General features: G+C 43.7%; 1 protein-coding gene across 1 annotated transcript in view; it reads right to left on the bottom strand.

The window, feature by feature from the left end:
- LOC141111740 (heat shock factor protein 4-like) overlaps positions 1 to 19,467 on the bottom strand; it is a 123,311-nt gene extending 103,844 nt beyond the window's left edge. Inside the window, exon 1 of the mRNA XM_073603880.1 lies at positions 19,300 to 19,467. Within this exon, the coding sequence (XP_073459981.1) occupies positions 19,300 to 19,422 (123 nt within the window). The 5' untranslated portion in view covers positions 19,423 to 19,467. The remainder of the gene's footprint in view (positions 1 to 19,299) is intronic.
- Positions 19,468 to 20,438: the final 971 nt, after the last annotated feature.

Here is a 20,438-nt window from a genome sequence, read left to right as displayed (position 1 = left end):
CCTCAGCCCCCCTAATACTTACCTGAACCCCATCTAGATCCAGCGATGTTGCAGGAGGGTCTCGGCTGCCGGGGACTCCCCTCCTTATTGGCTGAGACAGCAGTGTGGCACCATTGGCTCCTGCGGCTGTCAAAGTCAGTCAGCCAATGAGGGGAGAAACGGGTCAGGCCGGGCAGCAGCTCCATGTCTAAACAGACACAGGGAGCTGTGGGTCGGCTCAGGTGCCCTCATGACAAGCTGTTTGCTGTGGGGGCACTCAACAGGAAGGAGGGGCCAGGAGCGCTGAAGAGGGACCCAAGAAGAGGAGGATCTGGGCTGAAAAACTAAAAAAAAACGAGACTTTAGTATTTGATTGGATCTGATTGGTTTCTATGTAGAGCTGCAGCAGATTTTGCACTCTTCAGTTTTAGTAAATCAACCCAAAAGAGTCATGAATGTAACAAGCAATCAGAAAGAGCAATAAGCAACAAGAAAATAAAATACACGATCACTGCCCCCCCCTCCCCAAATTACTCGGATGGCAGCATGTAAAAAAAAAAAATTGTCAAAAAGGAAAAAGAGTTTAGAAAATGTAATAAAATGATATATATATATATATCTATAGATATATATATATATAGATCTATCTATATAGATATATATAGATATAGATATAGATCTATCTATCTATCTACCTATATCTATATATATATATCTATATATATATATATATATATATATATATATATATATATATATGTATTTATTTGTATAAAATTACAACTTCAAAAAACCAAGCCTCTTACTAACTACCTTGGACTGTCTACTTTCCAGAACGATGGGGGTTCTGGCATTGTAGGTCTTCAAGAAATGAGATAGGCAGTCATTGCATCATATACTCTGATCTGAGTTAGGCACCTTTCACACTGAGGCCGCAACAGGGTGCTTTTAAACCCTTCTTTAGCACTAAAGCTCCGGTGGCCCCAGTGTGAAAGTGGCCCTATTATTACAGAGGAAATGTAGCAGACTACATTTTGGCCTAAATTTATGAAGATAGGGTTTTTATTTGCAAATTTTTATAATAGAATCTAAGAGAAACATATTTTTTTTCCAAATTTTTGGTATTTTTTCACTTATATAGTAAATACAAAACCCAGTGATGATTAAATACTGTCAAAAGACAGCTCTCTTTGTGTAAAAAAAAAAAAAATGATATACATTTCATTTGGGTACAATGTTGCCAGTTAAAGGGGTTGTAAACCCTTGTGTTTTTTCACCTCAATGCATCCTATGCATTAAGATGAAAAAACTTCTGGCAGTCACCGCCCCCCGTTTTACTTACCTGAGCCCCATATTTCCCTCGGCGGAGACGGGCTGTCCCTTTCTGCACGGGGTCCCGGCTCTTGGTTGGATAGATTGATAGCAGCGCAACCATTGGCTCCTGCTGCTGTCAATCAAATCCAATGGAACAGGCATCGGGGGCGGGGCCGAGTCCAGCATTCGTGTCTATGGATGCTGAATGCTGGACTCGAGAGCGTGCCTGCAAGGTAACCCCCTGGGTGAGAGCTTCTCCTAGGGGGTTACCTGATGTGAGGAGGAGCCGCGAGAGACTCCAAGGGACCCCAGGAGTCAAGGATCGGGGCCACTCTGTGCAAAACGAGCTGCACAGTGGAGGTAAGTATGATATATTTGTTATTTTAAATAAAAAAAAAAAAACTAGCCTTTACAATCACTTTAACCGCTTCCAGACCAGCAGCCGCAGTTATACTCCCGAGCCGTCGTAGCTGTAGGTCGGCTCTTTAAGACGCCTCTGGCGGTGTGCGCCCAAAGCGTGTCCCCGGTGCGAGTGTCCGTGGGCGCAATGACCGCCGGGCACCCACGATTGCTCGTTACAGAACGAGAACAGTGAGGTGTGTTTGTAAACACACACATCCCAGTTCTTTCAGGGGAGTAGAGACAGATCGTGTGTTCATACTAAGTATGAACACCGATCTCTCTCTCTTCCTAGACAGTCCCATCTCCCCTACAGTTAGAACACACCTAGGGAACACAGTTAACTCCTTGATCGCCCCCTAGTGTTAACCCCTTCCCTGCCAGTGACATTTATACAGTAATAAGTGCATTTTTATTGCACCGATCGCTGTATAAATTTCACTGGTCCCAAAAATGTGTCAAAAGTGTCCGATTTGTCCGCCGCAATATCGCAGTCCCGATAATAATAATAAATAAATGAATTTTAAAAAATAATAATAATAAAAATGCCATAAATCTATCCCCTATTTTGTAGAAGCTATAGCTTTTGCGCAAACCAATCAATATACGCTAATTGCGATTTTTTTTTACCAAAAATATGTAGAAGAATACATACAAACTGAGGAAATTTTTTTTTTTAAATTTGGGATATTTATTATAGCAAAAAGTAAAAGATATTGGGGGTTATTTTCTAAAGGCAAATCTACTTTGCACTACAAGCGCACTTGAAAGTGCACTTGGAAGTAAAGTCGCTGTAGATCCGAGGGGGACATGCAAGGAAAATAAAAAACAGCATTTTAGCTTGCACATGATTGGATAATAAAATCAGCAGAGCTTCCCCTCATTTCAGATCTACCCCTTAGATTTAGAACAACTGCACTTTCAAGTGCACTTTCAGTGCAAAGTGGATTTGCCTTTCGTAAATAAATAATTGTGTTTTTTTTCAAAACTGTCGCTCTTCCTTTGTTTATAGCGCAAAAAATAAAAACCACAGAGGTGATAAAATACCACTAAAAGAAAGCTTTATTTGTTGGAAAAAAAGGACGGCTATTTTGTTTGGGTACAGCGTCGAACGACCGCGCAATCGTAAGTTAAAGCGACGCAGTGCCGTATTGCAAAAAATGGCCTGGTCATTGAGCAGCCAAATCTTCTGGGGCTGAAGTGGTTAAAGTAGCACAGTCACATAGTTACATAGTAGGTGAGGTTGAAAAAAGACACAAGTCCATCAAGTCCAACCTATGTGTGTATTACATTGTATATCCCTGTATGTTGCGATCATTCAGGTGCTTATCTAATAGTTTTTTGAAACTTTTAAACTATTGATGCCCCCCTGCTGAAACCACCGCCTGTGGAAGGAAATTCCACATCCATGCCACTCTTACAGTAAAGAACCCTCTACGCAGTTTAAGTTTAAACCTCTTTTCTTCTAATTTTAATGAGTGGCCCGTGTCTTATTGAACTCCCTTCCGCAAAAAAGTTGTATCCCTATTGTGGGGTCACCAGTACAGTATTTGTAAATTGAAATCTTATCAATCTTAATCAAGCGTCTCTTCTCCAGAGAGAATAAGTTCAGTGCTCACAACCTTTCCTCATAACTAATATCCTCCAGACCCTTTATTAGCTTATATATAAAAACTGTGCTAAAAATTAAAAGTCCATAATATATGACATCAAGGAAAAAATTAGTGTCCTTTAAGAGCATAAACACCACCACTGTGCGCCTATAGATATTAGTGCTACTCCACCGTAGCTGTTGATTCAGCTTACCAGACGGCAAGCTTAAAAAGGCAAATGGCTATAGCCCAGCCAAGGCCTTTAAGCTTGCTGGCGCTCCTGGTGTTCAGATGGCGGGGGGTAAATCTCCAGGCTCACTCGCGGTGTCCACGTATCCATGTACTCCAATGGAAACGCAGGTTGCTCAGAGGAAAGAAAGACTAGCCATAGTGTAATACCATCTAAATATTTATTATAAAAACATGTAGTCACTCACAGTAAAAACAGCAGAGTTGCGCATACGAAAGCCGGCCGGCATACAAGATAAGCGGAGCCCGTTCTCCTACTTCAAGAGCGTGGTGACGTTAGTGCGTGGGAAGGTACACACTGACGTCACCACACTCTTGAAGTAGGAGAACGGGCTCCGCTCATCTTGTATGCCGGCCGGCTTTCGTATGCGCAACTCTGCTGTTTTTACTGTGAGTGACTACATGTTTTTATAATAAATATTTAGATGGGCCCCATCAGGGTTGCCAGCCTCAATAAAACCAGGGGCAGTATGTAAAAATCTGTGTTTTTTTAAAAATCCCAAGATTATAGCTGCCCCGCCTCTCTAGTACCTTTTCAGTGTGTGTATGTGTATTCTGTGTGTGTATACTGTGTGTGTATATTGTGTGTCTGTGTGTGTATACTGTGTGTGTGTTTGTGTATACTGTGTGTCCCCATAATCTATTGCCTGGGGGCCCCATAATCTCCTACTGCCTGGGGGCCCCATAATCTCCTATTGCCTGGGGGCCCCATAATCTCCTATTGCCTGGGGGGCACCATAATCTCCTATTGCCCGGGGGCCCAATGAGTTGTCAGTCCGCCCCTGGAGACCCTAAGGTAAGTGAAAGTGCAGCTGAAAAAGATAAAGTCTACTGCCCTAGCAGGCAGGTCTGTGCTGTGTGGCAGAGATGTGTTGATCTCAGGACTGGATTTATGGAAATACATTTCTTTTTCAGGTATAACAGCTCTCCTACATGTATTTCATCTGTGTGGTCAGCATTTTTCCTGTAGTTTAGCTTTAAAAAACAATGAAAATTCAAATAATTACTACATGTATATTTTTTTAATGCAGACAGCCTACTACTGTGTCTGTTGGACAAAATCTGCAGCATACAAATACAATGACCTGTGCTAGGATCAGTCATCTGTGGGTAGTCGAGTTATTATAACACATTGACACAGGCCATCAGGTTTATAAAAGTTCATTTTGTACTAACTGGCAGATACTACAGACCAACCCACATCAAGTAGCTAAATACCTAGAGGCTATATGCCAGCTCATAAACTTCAAATAAAAAAAGTCTTGCAAAAGCACCTGTGGTTGTACTCTATGACTCTAATGCCACGTACACACGATCGGAAATGCCGCCAGCAAAACTCCGATGAGAGCTTTTTGTCGGAAATTGTGATCGCGTGTATGCTCCATCGGTCTTTTGCTGGCGGAATTCCAGCCAGCAAAAGATCATGTTCTCTATTTTTCGGTCGGGAAAAGTTCCTATCCGAAAATGCGTTTGTCTGTATGCAATTCGGACGCGCAAAAAATCACGCATGCTCGGAAACAATTTAATGCATGCTCGGAAGCAATCAACTTCGCGCTGGAAATCACCGCTGCGAGGCTGTGCTTCTCGCGCTCGCCGCCCCCACGAGATGCAGCTTATCCATAGGAATGTATTGGGGGCGGCCAGCGGGAGGAGCGACATAGCTCGGCGCTGGCTCCCGCGACGGGGCTCGTGGTTGTCAATCTCGCCGCTAACAGCGGCGAGATTGACACAATATCGGCGGCACCTACTGTGCATCACCGCGTTCTTGGCGGTCGAAAGTTCCGAGAACTTTTGTGTGACCGTGTGTATGCAAGGCAAGCTTGAGCGGAATTCCATTAGAAAAACCATCCATGTTTTTTCTGATGGAAATTCCGATCGTGTGTACGCGGCATTCCAGACAAAACAGAATGTGCCTTCTTGTTGGAAAGCTACCAATGTAAAGGGTATATCCACCAAATGAAAACTTTGTAAGATAGAATGTAAGCTACACCTAACAACATAAAATGTATTTCTGTAATCCAGGTCCTTTGATATTTCCATTTTACTTATGTCCAGTAGTAAGATTCATGAGCTGCTGATGAGTAGCAGTTCATAGATGGAACACCTGCACTCTGTATGTTACATAATCCAGATTTGTGCACTACAGTGCTTTGAAAAAGTATTCACACCCCTTGAAATTCTTCACATTTTGTCATGTTGCAACCAAAAACGTAAATGTATTTTATTGGGATTTTATGTGATAGACCAACGCAAAGTGGCACACAATTGTGAAGTGGAAGGAACATGATAAATGGTTTTCCAAATTTTTTTACAGATAAATATGTGAAAAGTGTGGCGTGCATTTGTATTCAGCCCCCTTTACTCTGATAACCCTTTCTAAAATCTAGTGGAACAAATTTCCTTCAGAAGTCAGCTAAATAGTAAATAGAGTCCACCTGTGTGTAATTTAATCTCAGTATAATTACAGCTGTTCTGTGAAGCCCTCTGAGGTTTGTTAGAGAACTTTAGTGAACAAACAGCATCATGAAGGCCAAGGAACACACCGGACAGGTCAGGGATAAATTTGTGGAGAAGTTTAAAGCAGGGTTAGGTTATAAAAAAATATCCCAAGCTTTGAACATCTCACAGAACACTTAATCATAGAAGCAGCCAAGAGGCCCATGGTAACTCTGGAGGAGATTCAAAGATCCACAGCTCAGGTGGGAGAATCTGTCCACAGGACAACTATTAGTCGTGCACTCCACAAATCTGGCCTTTATGGAAGAGTGGCAAGAAGAAAGCCATTGTTGAAAGAAAGCCATAAGAAGTCATGCTTGAAGTCTGCGAGAAGCCATGTGGGAAACACAGCAAACATGTGGAAGAAGGTGCTCTGGTCAGATGAGACCCAAATTGAACTTTCTGGCCTAAAAGCAAAATGCTATGTGTGGCGGAAAACTAACACTGCACAGCATCCTGAACACACCATCCCCACTGTGAAACATGGTGGTGGCAGCATCATGTTGTGGGGATGCTTTTCTTCAGCAGGGACAGGGAAGCTGGTAGGAAGATGGATGGAGTCAAATACAGGGCAATCTTATGCCTCGTACACACGATCGGACTTTCCAGCAGACTTGGTCCGACGGTCTTTCCGCCGGACTTTCGCCGGAGTTACGGCAGACTTTCAGAATGAACGAACTTGCCCACACACGGCCAAGTCCGTTCATTTTGAACGTGACTCGGGTACGACGGGACTAGAAAAGGAAGTGAATCTCGCCGCTTTTATCGGCGAGATTGACACCATGCGAGCCCCTTCGCGGGGCATACCAGGCCCTTAAGTCTGGTATGGATTATAAAGGGAACCCCCTACGCTGAAAAAACAGTGTAGGGTCCCCCCTAAAATCCATACTAGACCCGGATCTGAGCACGCAGCCCGGCTGGTCAGGAAAGGGGGTGGGGACGAGCGAGCCCCCCCCCCCCCGAACCATACCAGGCCGCATGCCCTCAACATGGGGGGTGGGTGCTTTGGGGGGGGCGCCCTGCGGGGCCCCCCATCCCAAAGCACCTTGTCCCCATGTTGATGAGGACAAGGGCCTCTTCCCGATAACCCTGGCCGTTGGTTGTCGGGGTCTGCAGGTGGGGCGCTTATCAGAATCCGGGAGCCCCCTTTAATAAGAGGGCCCCCAGATCCCGGCCCCCCACCCTATGTGAATGAGTATAGGGTACCCCCCTCCCCCAAAGCACCCCCCCCATGTTGAGGGCATGCGGCCTCGAACGGTTCAGGAGGGGGGGCGCTCGCTCGTCCCCACCCCCTTTCCTGACCGGCCGGGCTGCGTGCTTGGATCGGGGTCTGATATGGATTTTAGGGGGGACCCTACCCCTTAAAATCCATACAAGACCTAAGGGCCTGGTATGCCCCGCACTTGCCGCAATAGGAAAATTATTTGTTTTTTCTATTGCGGCGAGCGCGAGATGCAATACCCTGTACGTCGGACCAGCATACAGACGAACGGACTTTCCCTCAGGAACGAAGTCCGGCGGACTAAGATTTGAAACATATTTCAAATCTAGGTACGGTGGACTTTTGGGAAAAAAAAGTCCGCCGGAGCCTACACACGAATTGGATTGTTTGGCGGACTCTGGTCCACCGGACCAAGTATGCCGGAAAGTCCGCTCGTGTGTACGCGGCATTATGCCCCGTACACACGGTCGGACTTTGTTCGGACATTCCGACAATAAAATCCTAGGATTTTTTCCGACGGTTGTTGGCTCAAACTTGTCTTGCATACACACGGTCACACAAAGTTGTCGGAAAATCCGATCGTTCTATACGCGGTGACGTAAAACACGTACGTCGGGACTATAAACGGGGCAGTGGCCAATAGCTTTCATCTCTTTATTTATTCTGAGCATGCGTGGCACTTTGTCTGTCGGATTTGTGTACACACGATAGGAATTTCTGACAACGGATTTTGTTGTCGGAAAATTTGATCTCCTGCTCTCCAACTTTGCGTGTCGGAAAATCCGATGGAAAATGTCCGATGGAGCCCACACACGGTCGGAATTTCCGACAACACGCTCCGATCAGACATTTTCCATCGGAAAATCCGACCGTGTGTACGGGGCATTAGAAGAAAACCTGTAATGCCGCGTACACACGAGCTGACTTTTTGACCGGACTGGTCCGACGGACCGAGTCCGGTGGACAATTCGTCCGTGTGTGGACTTCATCGGACCTGCAGCTGACTTTTTCGGTCGAAAATCTGATGAACTTTAGATTTGGAACATGTTTCAAATCTTTCCGACGGACTCGGGCTCGTCTGTATGCTAGTCTGACGGACAAAAATTGACGCTAGGGCAGCTATTGGCTACTGGCTATTAACTTCCTTATTTTAGTCCGGTCGTACGACATCAAGTACGAATCCGTCGGACTTTGGTGTGATCGTGTGTAGGCAAGTCCGTTCGTTGGGAAAGTCCGTCGGAAGTCCGCCGAAAGTCCGTCGGACCAGTGCGGTTGAAATGTCCGCTCGTGTGTACGCGGCATAAGAGTCTGCAAAAAACTTGAGACTGGGGCGGAGGTTCACCTTCCAGCAGGACAATGACCCTAAACATACAGACAGAGCTACAATGGAATGGTTTAGATCAAAGCATATTCATGTGTTAGAATGGCCCAGTCAAAGTCCAGACCTAAATCCAATTGAGAATCTGTGACAAGACATGAAAATTGCTGTTCACAGACACTCTCCATCCAATCTGACAGAGCTTGAGATATTTTGCAAAGAAGCATGAACAAAAATGTCACTCTCTAGCTGTGCAAAGCTGGTAGAGACATCCCCAAAAAGACTTGCAGCTGTAATTGCAGAGAAAGGTGGTTCTACAAAGTATTGACTCAGGGGGCTGAATACAAATGCACGCCACACTTTTCAGATATTTATTTGTAAAAAATTTGAAAAACATTTATCATTTTCCTTCCACTTCACAAATATGTGCCACGTATTATGTTATGTGCTAAAGCCCGCTGTTGGCTGACAGCACAGATCCGATCCAGGCTGGGGAAAAATCGCAATCATACGGTCAGGATCCACCCAGAACCCTAGACCAGTACCTGGTTCAGCCTTTCATTTTTCTAATCATTTGTCACTCAGCTATTAGTGATACCTAATTAATGTATATGGTGATTGATTGTCATTATATCATTTAATTGCTTTACCTTTTAGATAATCATTATTTAATTTCATCACCATTTAGATAATCATTTTTCAGCAAACGCATGAATATATTTTGCTTTATAGTGAGCCCCTGAGAGCCTGAGCCTCTCCCGTCCCCACCACAGTCCAGCACTCCAGTGAGTGGAGGGGAGGGGGAGTAGAGAGCCGGTGACTGACAGTCTCCAGCTCTCTGCTCACGGAGCACTGGGAAACGAGCGATCAGTGGTGTTAGATCGCTTGGTTCTCAGCCTTAGAGGCACTGGGGAACAGATGCAGCATTGGACCGATGCTGCATCCACCTAGGTAAATATGATATAAAAAAAAAAAAGAAATAACTTCACTTTTAAGTGACTCGTTTGCCTTAAAGGATAAATTTACCTTTGGGAATATGTTACATTTTCCAGCCATTTTTTAGGGTGGAACATGTAACATGTTCCCACTACTTCAGCCACTCCCTGATTACCCCCTCCCTATGACAGCAGTATGGGGAGAAGTTCCCCATACATGCTGTAATTTTGTGAAAAGAGCGTGGCTGTGCAGGGCTCCGCCCACATGACCGCGTCAGACATTCACAGAGTTCTGGGAATGAATGAACTACAAGTACGGACATCCTTTGCGACTGGTCACTTGTAGTTCTCAATGAACTATTACGGTGCTGTTGAGCGCTGTGGAAGTTCATTGATTCTTCCTGTCAGTGTGAAACTGCATGCCTGTACAATGTATGGGGGCAGACAGCTTACACTGACAGTCTGCAGGAGACCTGCTGATTGCTGCTGTAATGCTTTTCAGGCTCCTACAAAAAGCAAATAGTTAATGCATTTTTTTTTAACTGCAAAAAATGTTTTTTTTTTTAAAGTTGAACTTATTCTTGAAAGCACACGTTCTTACAAAACAAAAAAAAAACATAATATTGTAGTGCTGACCTCCTGAGCACGGGGGAAAAAATGTTTTTGGCCTTTAGTTCTACTTAAAGTAGAGGTACATTTTAAGAGATACATTTGGAATTATCTGTAAAGAAGATGAAATTCAAATAACTAAAGATTCTGGCTAGGGGCTAAAAACTGAATTGTGTTCTTTGACTATTTCGCTTATAAAAGTATTTCATAACTGATTTAAGTTCACCTTGTGACCAAGATACATTCTTGGTCACAAGCCAGTACAACTCAATGAGCAAGAACGAGACTGATGACAACCGAAGACAAACAAGAATGTCTTTACCGAAAAATTTGCACACAGGACATGGCCGATAAAATGGCTGATAAAACTGCAGTAGCATTTCTTGACTTTGACCACAAAAACATGACTCACATTGCTCCATTTAAATACACTGAGATAGCAGCTTGTGTAATAAAACCAAATTCCCTCAGAGATAATGTACCCACTTTTTTTCTGGTAATGCAGAGTGCAGAGTTCATGGGTGTGCTACGTGCAGAGTTCAGGGGTGCGCTGCATACAGAGTGCAGAGTTCATGGGTGTGCTACGTGCAGAGTTCAGGGGTGCGCTGCATACAGAGTGCAGAGTTCATGGGTGTGCTATGTGCAGAGTTCAGGGGTGCGCTGCATACAGAGTGCAGAGTTCATGGGTGTGCTATGTGCAGAGTTCAGGGGTGCGCTGCATACAGAGTGCAGAGTTCATGGGTGTGCTATGTGCAGAGTTCAGGGGTGCACTGCATACAGAGTGCAGAGTTCATGGGTGTGCTATGTGCAGAGTTCAGGGGTGCGCTGCATACAGAGTGCAGAGTTCAGGTGTGCGCTACACACAGAGTGGAGCGTTCAGCCTTCTTCCACAACTGTTTACTTCTGCATCCCTCATCCACATCTCACTTTCACCCCTCATCCCAGCTGGCTCTAGGACCTCCCCTCACACTGTAAATGGCTCCGCCTCTCAAACTTGCAGGGAGATCATCCAGTAGGGTGTCAGAATCTGCACTGCACCCCAGGCACCCACATCTCCCTTGCCCCCATCCGTACTCAGTGGGAGCCACTCAGGAGACCAGATTTGTGAGAGCTGCTGAGAGACAAGCTGTCACTTGTAAACACAGAAGTGAACACAGAAGTGATAGTGCTGAGCAGGGTGCAAAGGACTTGAGCCAGAGGTGGTGGAACTGAGTTCCACCAAGTTCCAGCTGACAAAAAGCTCTGGGGCTCGGGTCACAGAGGATGCACTCAGATCCCACCCAGGTGTATTACAACAGCAAATTATTATTCGCTGTTGAAACACTGATCCCCAGTGTCCTAATGCTTTTTATTTTTTGTTATCCCTAATAAAAAGATTAAAACATAAAAGGGAATATATACTATTTTTTATTTTTTTTTTAGATATACAGTACATATACGGAAATTAGCTGCATGTAATAATCTTATCAATAATTACATATTTTACAAGCATTGTTTCTATGTGTAATTTGTAATTATAGATTTATTTAGGGGAAGCCATATTTGCGCAATCTATATAGGCTTCTTGCCTTGTAGTGCTGCACTATGGTTGTGAGTGGTTGTACAGATATATTATGGCCTGCGATCATCTTCCTTGTTTTGTTTTAATGGCCTGCTTTAGATCATGCTACAGCATTTCAATGGGATAAATGCCAGGAGGACCCTTTTCTATTTTAAAATCTGAAGTTTCTTCACACATATGCTAAAAGTGGACACTTGATGGGCATTTCTAATGGCTACAAAGTCCCCCCAAATTGTTTGTCCCGAAGGGCTCAGTTTGGTGCATACATATCCTTTTGCTATGTCATGGTTAGACATTTAGTTCAATGCCTTTCCCTAACAGGTAATAGCAGCACAGACCAGACAAGAGAACAGACCAGACAAGATCTGGGATGCCTCTAAAAAGAGGGTATACGCCCTCCCCAAAAAAAAAATGACATGCCAAATGTGGCATGTCAGGGGGTCACCATCACTTAAAGCGGAAGTTCCATTTTTGTGTGGAACTCGGCTTTAAGAGTACCTGTCACTATATGGTGTATTGGTATGTTTATTCCACTACATGAGGATAATTTATTGTATGATTTTATCCTTTGTGTGGTTATACAATCAGGTCCATAAATATCGGGACATCGACACAATTCTAATCTTTTTGTCTCTATACACCACCACAATGGATTTGAAATGAAAATAACAAGATCTGCTTTAACTGCAGACTTTCAGCTATAATTTGAGGGTATTTACATCCAAATCACGTGAATGGTTTAGGAATTACAACAGTTTGTATATGTGCCTCCCACTTTTTAAGGGATCAAAAGTAATGGGACAATTGGCTGCTCAGCTGTTCCATGTCCAGGTGTGTGTTATTCCCTCATTATCCCATTTACAAGGAGCAGATAAAAGGTCCAGAGTTCATTTCAAGTGTGCTATTTGCATTTGGAATCTGTTGCTGTCAACTCTCAATATGAGATCCAAAGAGCTGTCACTATCAGTGAAGCAAGCCATCATTAGGCTGAAAAAACAAAACAAACCCATCAGAGAGATAGCAAAAACATTAGGTGTGGCCAAATCAACTGTTTGGAACATCCTTAAAAAGAAAGAACGCACCGGTGAGCTGAGCAACACCAAAAGACCCGGAAGACTACAGAAAAAATCTGTGGTGGATGACCGAAGAATTCTTTCCCTGGTGAAGAAAACACCCTTCACCACAGTTGGCCAGATCAAGAACACTCTCCAGGAGGTAGGTGTATGTGTGTCATAGTCGACAATCAAGAGAAGACTTCACCAGAGTGAATACAGAGGGTTCACCACAAGATGTAAACCATTGGTGAGCCTCAAAAACAGGAAGGCCAGATTAGCGTTTGCCAAACAACATCTAAAAAAGCCTTCACAGTTCTGGAACAACATCGTATGGACAGATGAGACCAAGATCAACTTATACCAGAGTGATGGGAAGAGAAGAGTACAGAGAAGGAAAGGAACTGCTCATGATCCAAAGCATACCACCTCATCAGTGAAAACTGAAAGGAAAATGCCCCAAGAACAAGCAGGAACTGAAGACAGTTGCAGTAAAGGCCTTGCAGAGCATCACCGGGGATGAAACCCAGCGTCTGGTGATGTCCATGTGTTCCAGACTTCAGGCTGTAATTGACTGAAAAGGATTTGCAACCAAATATTAAAAAGTGAAAGTTTGATGGATGATTGTTAATCTGTCCCATTACTTTTGGTCCCTTAAAAAGTGGGAGGCACATATACAAACTGTTGTAATTCCTACACCATTCACCTGATTTGGATGTAAATACCCTGAAATTAAAGCTGAAAGTCTGCAGTTAAAGCACATCTTGTTTGTTTCATTTCAAATCCATTGTGGTGGTGTATAGAGCCAAAAAGATAAGAATTGTGTCAATGTCCCAATATTTATGGACCTGACTGTATGTTATGCACTATATTCATAGTCATAAGCATATGAGAGTTAGCACTGACCTTTTCTATGTTCTAATTGATTGTTAGGTGATTTATTCCACTTGTTGAAGGGGCAGCTTTCACTCAACATTTTACTTTATTTGTACTTGATTGGCGCCATGTTTCGTTTATTGGATTACATGTTTCTTTTACCGTTTACTCTTTCCGTTTTGTTATATTTTCTTTGTAAATGTTTTCTTGCACAGTCTTTCTTTTCTTTAAAATAATATTTAAAAGACCATTACACTTAATCTCTGAATGCTGTAATCAGACCTTTAGAAAATGTTTCCTCGGTAGAGAGCTATCATATCTGATATCACTGTTACATTCCTGTCTGAATGTGGTAGTGAATGTCACAGACATTTCCCAAAGGGCGGAATTACAACAGCAGATGCTCTGAATGATGCGTGTTTCCATTAAAACATGTGGTGATGGCTAGTCTGTGTGTTTGTGTGTGTAAAAGGTTAACTGCAAAGTTAAGAGAGAAGTATGAGCCTCTAACACCGTGATTCGAGCGATTGAACACTGCCGATCGCTCGGTTCTCACAGCTCCGTGAGCAGAGAGCTGGTCACTCATCGACCCTCTGCTCTGTCCCCTCCTCACTCACTGGAGCACCGGGCTTTGGAGGGGGCGGGAGCAGCCGGCTCAGGCTTTCAGCGTTTCGCTGAGAGAGATTGAGCCGGGTGCCGGTCCAGGGATCTGGGCGGATCCCGACTCTATGGTCATGACGCCCGAGCCTGGACCGACTCTGTGATGTCAGCAGAGAGCGGACTTCAGCCTGCTGTCTGTTGAAAACGGGTCACAGGAGTGCAGTTCGTTTTGCACTCCTGTGACGCATTTTCAGCAGACAATGGGGTGAAGTCTGTGGCTTTGGCTGTACTTCTCCTTTAAACCTACCCTAACGATGGTCAGTCTGCTGGTGCTTAAATTGATGTTCAACAGCAGGAAAATTTCTGCACAGGATGGAATTCTGAGAGTGTAATAATCAAATATTGGTTGGCAGTGTGGTGGAATAAATCTATTTGGACCATATTTGTCAGCTTATTTGCAGCTTTGTAGGATTGTTCTAATTAGAGCATAAGAACATTAAAGTGGTATATAAAAAAATAAAAACAAACAGGTTGTACTTACCTGCTCTGTGCAGTGGTTTTGGACAGAGCAGCTCCGATGCTCTTCTTCTCGGGTACCCTGCTGGCATTCCTGGTTCCTCTCCCTTGACTAGTGCCCCCAATAGCAAGCCGCTTGCTGTAGGGGCACTGGTGCTTGCTCACTCATGAGCCCTGCTCCATGTGTCTATAAGACACATCGAGCTAAGGCTTGGCTTCACACCCACACTCTCCTCATTGGCTGACTGGCCAAGAGCTCCCCCTTCTGTCTCAGCCAATAAGGAGAGGGAGTCCTGGGGCTCTTGTGCACATCGTTAGATCGAGAAGGGGCTCAAGTAAGTATTAGGGGGGCTGTGGAGGGAGCAGCACACAGAAAGTTTTTTACCTTCATGCAAAGAATGCACGGAGGTAAAAATCCTTCAGCCTTTAAGTAACCAACCCAGCACTAAGAGATGGTAATGTCTGTAGAAGAAGTTCTTGGAGATACTCAACTGCATTTATTGTTATACTGAGACATATAGCAACAGTCACCATCCGATCCTATTCTTTGCTGTACACAAGTACAAGAAAACGAAAAAAGACAATCCAACAAATGTGTGCCAAGCAAGGCAGATGAGAACATAGGGCAAAACAAAGGAGCGCCTGGGGAGTAACGTAGAATTTGTGAGTTAAATAAGGCAGATATTCAGACACAGTTGATTCTGGAGGAGTTTGAATCAGAGGGATCTCTGTCTGTTTCAGGTGCAAATGGAGATGGCTAAACTCCAACAACAACAGGATCAGACACTCGGTACCCTTGAATACAGGGAAGCACATTTGGCTATGAGCAATGCAGCCAAATTTCCACTCATGAAGGAGGACAGCGATATTGATAGTGATCTGCTATCCTATGAACAAATGTGTCGTCTTACCGCTTGCCTACATGCTGGGCCTGGTATCTGGCGTCAGAGCTGAGAGGCAAAACTCTGGTCAACTGGAAAGAATGATGATTATTAGGCCATAAAGGACTCTATAATTATGAAGTATCTATGGACACCAGAAGTATATCACATGGAATTCAGGTTGCTGCAGAGAGGACTTAAAGATACTTTCACAGATAAGATAAGCTGTCTACACTCCAGCAGTGCACTAAAGTGTTTGAGAAAGAGGCAGGATCGCCTCGAAATGCGTAGCACTCCCTTCACCCCTCCTGGCGTGTGATGTCATGGACTTCCCACACCTGTCAGAGAAGCTTCCCTGCTTCCTGGTTGTTCCTGGGTCGGTGCTTCTAGCTGCACATTGTGGACTGGATTCTCTGCATCAGGGGCGTAACTAGAAATAGCAGGGCCCCATAGCAAAATGTTGTATGGGGCCCCCCTGCAAACAGCCCCCCCCCCCCCACAGCTGCCCTAGTGTCAATGCAGCGTGACCTGTGCCACATACAGCGTGACCTGTGCCCAATACAGCGTGACCTGTGCCCCATACAGCGTGACCTGTGCCCAATACAGCCTGGTCTGCCTGTGCCCCATACAGCCTCACCTATGCAGAGGAAGAGGCAAGCCACCCGTATCAGCAGAGAGTGGGATTGCCCGCTGTAATAGCTTTCATTTGAATTTCCTGTCTTCCCGGGGCTCATCGTCACATAGCCCCACCTCATGGCCCAACGCCTTTGATGACATCACATGTCCCGCATTGGATCGGCGTTCTGTCTATCAAAGGCACCAGGCCAAAAGGTGGAGCTATACACTGGAAGTTCTAATGAAAGCTCTTACATCGGGCAATTCAGCTCTCTGCTGATACGGACAGCTTTCCTCTTCCTTTCCTCTCTCTTCCCCTGGCTGGGAGACTGTGCCGGCAGTGCTCTTATCCTCACTGGGCCCCACTCGGCTGCGGGCCCCATAGCGCCTGCATGGGTCGCTATGGTGGTAGTTACGCCCCTGCTCTGCATCTGTGATACTGTGGTTCCAGCAGCAGACCACCAGATTGAGATATTGTTGACAGGCATTTATTCTTCTGATGTTTGTGAGTTGCCAATTGTCTTTTTATTCAATAAATATATGTTTACTACGCTTAGATTGCGCCCTCTGCTGTCTGTTTGTTTTGTTACTCTAAAGATCTCGTCAGTCTCCTGAGGTGCTGCACTGAATGTTTTGGAGCTAGTGGAAATTAACCCCTGATGTACCTGTCAAGGAGAAGGACTAATATGGATTTTCTGCTGCTGCTGTATATACATTGAACAACTCATGCTTCACTGCTTGCATCATTGCCTATTTTTTTTTTTTTTTTTATTTTGCCAGGAATGATACTGAGAGTGGATACACCAGTGAAAGAGAGTATGATGTGATACAGTTTATTAATTAAACCTTATACTTCAACTACTATATAAATACTATACGTATATATTGTATTTTTTCTACATGAATACTGTAGTTCATAAATCATAATGACAAATAAAAACAGCTGAATAAAAAAAAAAATGATTGAACATTTCCTTTTCAATTAATGAGTCTAGTATTCCACTCAGGGACTTCCTTGATCTGTCCTGCCATAGCAAAAACATCAAAATTCAAGTGCAACATGGCTTGATCAAAAGAGATTTCAGTGCAGCAATCCCATTAGAAAATGTTGTTGGCGCTCTCAAGGCTGTAAAATGTTACAAAAGAATTTCTAAGGACTTGGACCCCCCCATCAATTCACAGACTAGCAGATAGTTTACAATTAGTCAGAATCGATCACTACTCTAGAAATGGTGTCCGACAATCAACAATGCAAGCACATACCATACAACCCTCAATCAAGTGAAAGTGAAGCCTAGGGTTGCAATGAAGATCCTGCCCACATATCTTGCTCCTGATAACCTCATGTTTATGGGTATATCAAAAGAAACAACTGAACAACACTGCACATCACCCAGAACACACCATCCCCACCGTGAAACACGCTGGTGACAGCATCATATTTTGGGCTTATCACGTATTTATGCAATTCATGTATTGTTATATACATGTCTTATTGATGTGGGCTATTGATACACAGTCTATCAGTATATTATCATTTACATGTGTTATTTTATGACATTTGGATTATCATATGGTGGTTTGTGCTGCACTTTCTCATTTGTTTCATCTGCTACACTTAATCTGTCGCCCCCTTGTGTTACCTTTTTGTTTCCTAAAGAATTTGCTTCGCTCTATGGGGAGCTGTCACTGAGGTTGCACAGCTAATACACATATATTTTTGGAACGTTTATGGACTTGTCTTATTTTCACTTTTATCTATAGGTTTTTGTGCATACCTTTAGAGCAGAGGTCTCCAAACTTTCTAAACAAAGGGCCAGTTTATTGTCCTTCAGACCTTGGGGGGGGGGGGGGGGGGGGGGCAGACTGTGGCAAGAGGGACTAGCAAATGCCTTGACATCAGTGGTAGTAAACAATTCCCCATCTTTGTTATTAGGGGAGGAATAGTGCCTCATTGTTGGAGTCAGTGGGAGGAATTGTGCCCCGTTGTTGGCATTTAGCTACGAAAGCAGTATTATTGTCCAATGTCTACTAGGCATTAGAGGGACAATGATCAGTGAACAGCTTAAAAAAAAGCAGAACCATATGTTATGCCAAGTGTTATGCCAAGAAGCAACAATGCATTTAATACCACCACTATAACCATATCTCAACTGTGAAGCATGGTAAAGCGAGTATGTTACATCTTGCAATCGCTAATAAGTTCCAATTGTTTGAAGACATTTTACAACAGAATGTCAGGACATTTGGCTCTGAAAAGTCAAACAGAAGGGTCATGCAGCATGATAATATTACAAAATACAGAAGTGTATCAACTACGGAGCATCTCAAATAGAAAGAATGCTCAAGACTACAGTACCGACCTCAGTGTCAATGAAATGCTGTGGCATGATTAGACACCCCAATGATTTACACACACTGGAACAGTTTTGCATACAGATTATTGCCAGTAATGTAGATCTGCTATGTATTAAATACATGGGTTCACAGTCTTTGCATCAATAACCTCGGGTGTTTACACCATTTGTTCAATAAAGATTGTAAAATGCGTGTTTGTGAAATATGATTTTTTTATTATTAAGACTAGATGGCTCACAATGCATTAATACAGAAAAAGGGTTCACAATTATATGCTAATTAACCCACAGGATATTACTACAGACTTACAACATTTCTCATCCTTCATGATTAAATATGCTTTAATCCTTTTATTAATAAACATTTTTCTAAGATAAATTCTAATGAAAATAATTTTAAATGTAGGTAACAAAAGCCAAATTTAAAATACACAAAAAGAGCCAGGTTCAGGTAGAATTACAAGACAAAATGTATATCATAAAATTAAATATTAATTCATAATCAATGTATTTTCTTGATTAACCAACCTGGTATCTTTCTTGGCTGCAGGTGTACTTATGAAGGTCAAATAGGAAATTAAAATATTAACTCTGTTCTCTTTTCATCTCTGGGTATGATATTAACCTCTATGTACTGTATATAGAAAAGACTTACACAATCCCTATATCATCCCTAATCCCTACAGTTCTGAACCTTATTAGCTGGGCCTCACCAATGAAACACTTACCACGCTCCAGCATATAAGGTGGTTGGTTTCGGGATCTTCTACCAGTGTCCACAGCTTGGTGAGGAAGGCTGGCACGTTGCTGCAGTACCCGTCCATCGCCAGGGAATTAGCAGATTCCTGCATGGTGACCGATGTGTGCTACTCAAACTCCATGCCTATGAGATGGTACAGTGATAGGGACAGCTGAGAAGAACCCATGGGCTGAGGTCACAGTGTCACAATGAGAGTGGTTGCAGCTGATTCACACCACCAGGTCACACTGTGAACCACTCAGCACTATTTTGCTGGCACCGACCCCCTCTCCCCAGCACAGAACAATGCTCAGTGATGCAGTATTCATACAAAGCTCTGAACAAACATACAATATTATGTAAAGGGCTCATACAAACCCACCAAAAGGCAATGGATCACTGCACATCGCTAAGACACTTCAGTCGTATAAGATCACACAGCTGTGTATGACAAATACATCCTGTGATATATTGTACTAGCACGTGTCCTTGTGTATTGCCTACAAGCTGTTACAGTGCATGTAAGCCCCAACAATTATTAGCTCCCTTTTGGTCTGTTCAATATACTATTAAAAGCTTTTTGTTATATTTGTTTGATAAGTGCAAAAAAAATCTTTTCAGTATTTCAGAGCTGTCCTGAGTCCTCGGCGCACTTCCTGTGTTGGGCTACAGAAGAATTAACCTTTATGCTGTCGAGATCAGAGAATGGGAGTATGGCTGATAACACTCACACATACAACAGCACTTCTGACAGATTAACAGGTATTCTCTGTACTTGTAACAAAAGAAATGGATTGATATGCTCTAAAGCAGTGGTCTCCAAACTGTGGCCCCAGGGCCAGATGTGGCCCTTTGCTTGCCTTTATCTGGCCCTTGGGGCACTATTTTATCCATTGACTCCAACAATGGCCTACAATTCCTGCCAGTGACACCAACAATAAGGCACTCCCACTGACACCAACTAAGGGGCACTATTCCTCCCAGTGACATCAATGATGGGGCACTATTCCTCCCACTGACATCCATCCTTGGTGTCAGTGGGAGGAATAATGCCCCATCCTTGGTGTCAGTGGGAGGAATAGTGCCCCATCATTGGTGTCAGTGGCAGGAATAGTGCCCCATCCTTGG

Source organism: Aquarana catesbeiana, linkage group LG11, assembly GCF_042186555.1.
Source record: "Aquarana catesbeiana isolate 2022-GZ linkage group LG11, ASM4218655v1, whole genome shotgun sequence".
Lineage (NCBI taxonomy): Eukaryota > Metazoa > Chordata > Amphibia > Anura > Ranidae > Aquarana > Aquarana catesbeiana.
Note: the sequence above shows the minus strand (reverse complement) of the source record. Positions and strands in the feature narration are given on the sequence as shown.